At 43.6% G+C, this 3,665-nt stretch overlaps 1 protein-coding gene across 1 annotated transcript; it reads right to left on the minus strand.

Annotated features, from left to right (window-relative positions):
* Window positions 1–1,680, minus strand: LOC104604346 (outer envelope protein). Its single transcript, XM_010268644.3, has 4 exons — window positions 1,519–1,680; window positions 1,176–1,352; window positions 867–1,065; window positions 1–234 (listed from the first exon to the last, which is right to left on the minus strand). Exons 1-4 carry the CDS (start codon window positions 1,575–1,577, stop codon window positions 40–42), a joined length of 630 nt encoding a protein of 209 aa, XP_010266946.1. The 5' UTR covers window positions 1,578–1,680; the 3' UTR covers window positions 1–39.
* Window positions 1,681–3,665: the final 1,985 nt, after the last annotated feature.

Genomic DNA, 3,665 nt, shown 5'->3' on the forward strand with positions numbered 1-3,665 from the left:
TTATATAAAAAAATGTGATGTGGATTTTCCTTGACACAACTACATTGTGGTTTTTTTAGCATTGACATATTTCAGTACTGCATTTGCAGATTGTTTAGCAAAACATTTTTGCCTGAACTGTACATATGGATAGCCCATAAAAGAAAGGAAATGGGCAGGCTTTGAGAAGGAAATAATTTCATACCAAACTTGGTTGTTCTCATCCATCTCTATGGAAAACCGTTCTTCACCAGCCTGCATTGAACAGAATTTTATGATATAAGATATACAACGGAGTTTAAACATTCTTTGTAAGTGCATTACTTGAACCATATCCAGTTACCAACCTGATTTTAGAAAAACGGAGGGAAACCAAATCTACATAATTTACTTACATGGCCTGGTTTTTTTGTTTTCAGAAATTTTGGTGCATTACTTGAAGAATGGAAATTACATGAATCATATTCACTCACCAACCTGATGGACCATATCTTTAGTTTTCATCTATTATACCATTTCCCTGGTCTAGTAGTCTAGACTACTTGAAACTTTTGCAGTTTGCACATCAATCTGATTTTCAAGATTGGTTGGCTTTTGAAACACTACTTCCATGGTGACTGTAAATCCTTGGTTACAAGATGATGAATAGAAATACGCTCTCTTTTATAATATTAATTAAAAAATGGATGAAGGGCAAAATTTTCCTATAAAGCAAGACAAGGACTTGTGTTATTTTGGGTATTTAGAAAAGGGCCCTTTAGAAAACCATGTCCAAGAGCTACTAGCTCTAGAATGGATGGTTAGCAAAATTATTGACAAGAAAAACCCTAGAGATCAACTGTCAATTTTGCTCGAAGTGGAAGTGGAAATGGATGGATACTACTAACCAGTAGGTGACCTTGAAGGGTGCCGCTGCCGAAGCCGAAAGAGGCCTTGGGCTTTTTCCGGTCTCTATTTTCTTTAATGTACGCTACCTGGAGAGGCATCATAATCCAGGGAAGAAACATTTTGGCACAGACACAGAACTTCTCCCCGGCTGCGATAGAAGTCTTGGGATCGACGAATGCCCAATTCAAACCAAAATGCCTGCAAAATTGAAGGAAGAGGAAGAATTAGGATTTCCTCTTTCTTTCATTTTCAACTAGGGTTTCTATTCTGAGTCCCTTCAGAGATTAATTTAATCAAGGAACAAAAACCTCCAGGTTTGAAGAGCGGTCTTGCTCTTTTCATAGGTCTCGGGACCGCAACCGACCAATATGCGGTTGTGATTGAGGAAGAAGCCGTCTTTCGAGAGGTCTCCATCATTTTGGAGGGCGGAGAAGGGCTTGGAGGTGGCGCCTCTGTACTTGGAGTCGTAGTTGAAGTCCCCTGACCTGTGAGTGAATCACTAGAGACTAGAGTGAGCAAATCCATCTTTAAGAGCAAAGATGGACATAATTTGGCTCAGAAACATTTCTTTCTAACCTAAAAATTTACTTTCTTTATCGATATAGAAGAAGATGAACAACTTGATCCAAAGAGTGAGTGTGTGTCATTTACTTGTTAATGCACTCCTGCTGCTGTCGATGAGACGGCCGCGTCCAGCATAGGAAAACCATCTCTCTCGCTCTCTCGCTCTCTCTCGCTAAACGACTAACGGGGCCCTTCAATTTGCATGTCCACACTATGCCCACCGTGAAACGAGTCCCACCGATTTACTTATTTGGACCTTATTTGGACCATAAACCAAATATCATCCATCGGAATGTGATCTTCTCCTCACACGGGCGCCTCACGAGATCAGATCTGCTCCTCACACCTAGCGCCTCACACGCACATCCTATCATGCATTGGGAACATCTCTCGTACTTATTAGTTATTATTCACGACAGTTGTTCTCAATGCATAGTGGATGTGCATGTGAGACGCCCATTTGTGAGGAGCAGATTCCGTCACGCGCCTCACATGCACATCCACCATGCATTGGGAACATCTCCCGTGAATAATAATTTATAAGTACGGTCAAGGTTCAAAATATCGATATGCCCGATACGCCGGTAGAGGCGTATCGAGAGAATCAATGCTGTTTTTTATTGGTTTTTTTATTTTTTTTCACAACCGGTTTAGGGCTCCACCCCTTGAACCGGTCAGACCCCCGATACACCCACTATAGGGCATATTGGAGGGGTCCCAGAACGATACATATCGGCCAATATAGGCTGTTACATGTCGATACTTTGAACCTTGAGTACGGGAAATGTTCCCAATTAGACCTGTTCATGGGCCGGGCTCAGGTCGAGCTTTCACTCTGTATTAATAGATTTTTCTAAGGCCCGAGCTCGAGCCCGAAATTTAGCCCATGTTGTTACTACTGCTGAGTCGAGCAGAGCCGAGCTCAGGCCAGGCTTTTTTGACAAATCCCGAGCCCGGCCCGTAACACAATCGGGCTTACTGTGTTAGGCCCGATGTCAGGCCCGCGAGCCTAATTACATGACCAAGCCCGACCGAGGTGCAGACCGGGCCGAGCCGGGCCATCGGGCTACCCGGCCCATGAACAGGTATGTTCCCAATGCATGATAGGATATGCGTGAGGCACGTTTGAGGCGCCCTGTGTGAGGAGCAGATCCGGTCTCTCATCCATCTGAAAAAAAAAATCAAGAGGTTACGTGGTGGTGACCAGTGAGATGCGCTATAAGGAGCAGATCCAAACTCAGTGGTGAATAATGAGAAAGAAGACCTGTTCATGGCCAGGTAGCCCCAGTGGCCAGCCTGGCCCATTCTTAATTGAGCTTGGGCAAAATTTTAGACCTACAAGTTCAGACTCAGGACCTAGGTGGCTTAGTAAACCCATAATTTGGCTTTGAATTTTAGATATTATCCTATCATTACTGAAGGGGATTTCAATCTTGTTATTGCCAGTCTTAAGCAGATCTTTACTCTTTGGAAGATAAGACACATCAACACGAACTCCATCAAACTAAAGGACAAGTTCCATAGAAGACTGGCTTATAGGCATTTATACAAAGATCAGGCTCAGGGCCTCAGGCTCAAAATCTAAACCCGATGATCAGGCTGGGTCAGGCTTGGGCCTGAACATATTTTGTTAATATAAAGGCAAAACCTAGCTCGAAGCCGGACCATGAAGTTTGAGCTGTAATGATTCCAAGCTCAAAATGCAGAAGATTAGACAGTACTGACTACTGAGGACCCGTTCCACGGGCCTCAATCGACGAGTTACGGGATGCATTGCAAGCAAAAACCCTGCAAACACCGTCGACTGGACCAGATGGCATCGTCGCCAACGGACCCAATTGCTCCGTGATCAAGTTGCAGACTGTTGGAAAACGTTGGATCTGTACCCTTCGAAGAATACATGTGAAGGACAAAAAATTACCAATTACAAACAAAACGTTATTAACTTCTGGCTCCAAAGTCTACCTGAATACTGATGTGGCAATCTGGTGCAAAGTGCAATGAAACACATCCGTCACCAAGCACCTAAGACGGTGCTGAATCAGCTTGACTTAGTTTTAAGGCCGGTCGGCCTTGTCCACCCTCACTTGAGTAAGGATTTAAAACGTCCACCAGAGTGCTTATGATGCGATAATTCACCAAATGTGCCTTCGCTGAGCACCAAATTAGTAAACATTGCTTGGCAATCAATACAGTCTAAACTTCTACATGCCTACAACTTGGCACCATTCACA

The sequence above is a fragment of the Nelumbo nucifera genome, chromosome 6 (genome assembly GCF_055504915.1).
Source record: "Nelumbo nucifera cultivar China Antique chromosome 6, China Antique-T2T, whole genome shotgun sequence".
NCBI lineage: Eukaryota > Viridiplantae > Streptophyta > Magnoliopsida > Proteales > Nelumbonaceae > Nelumbo > Nelumbo nucifera.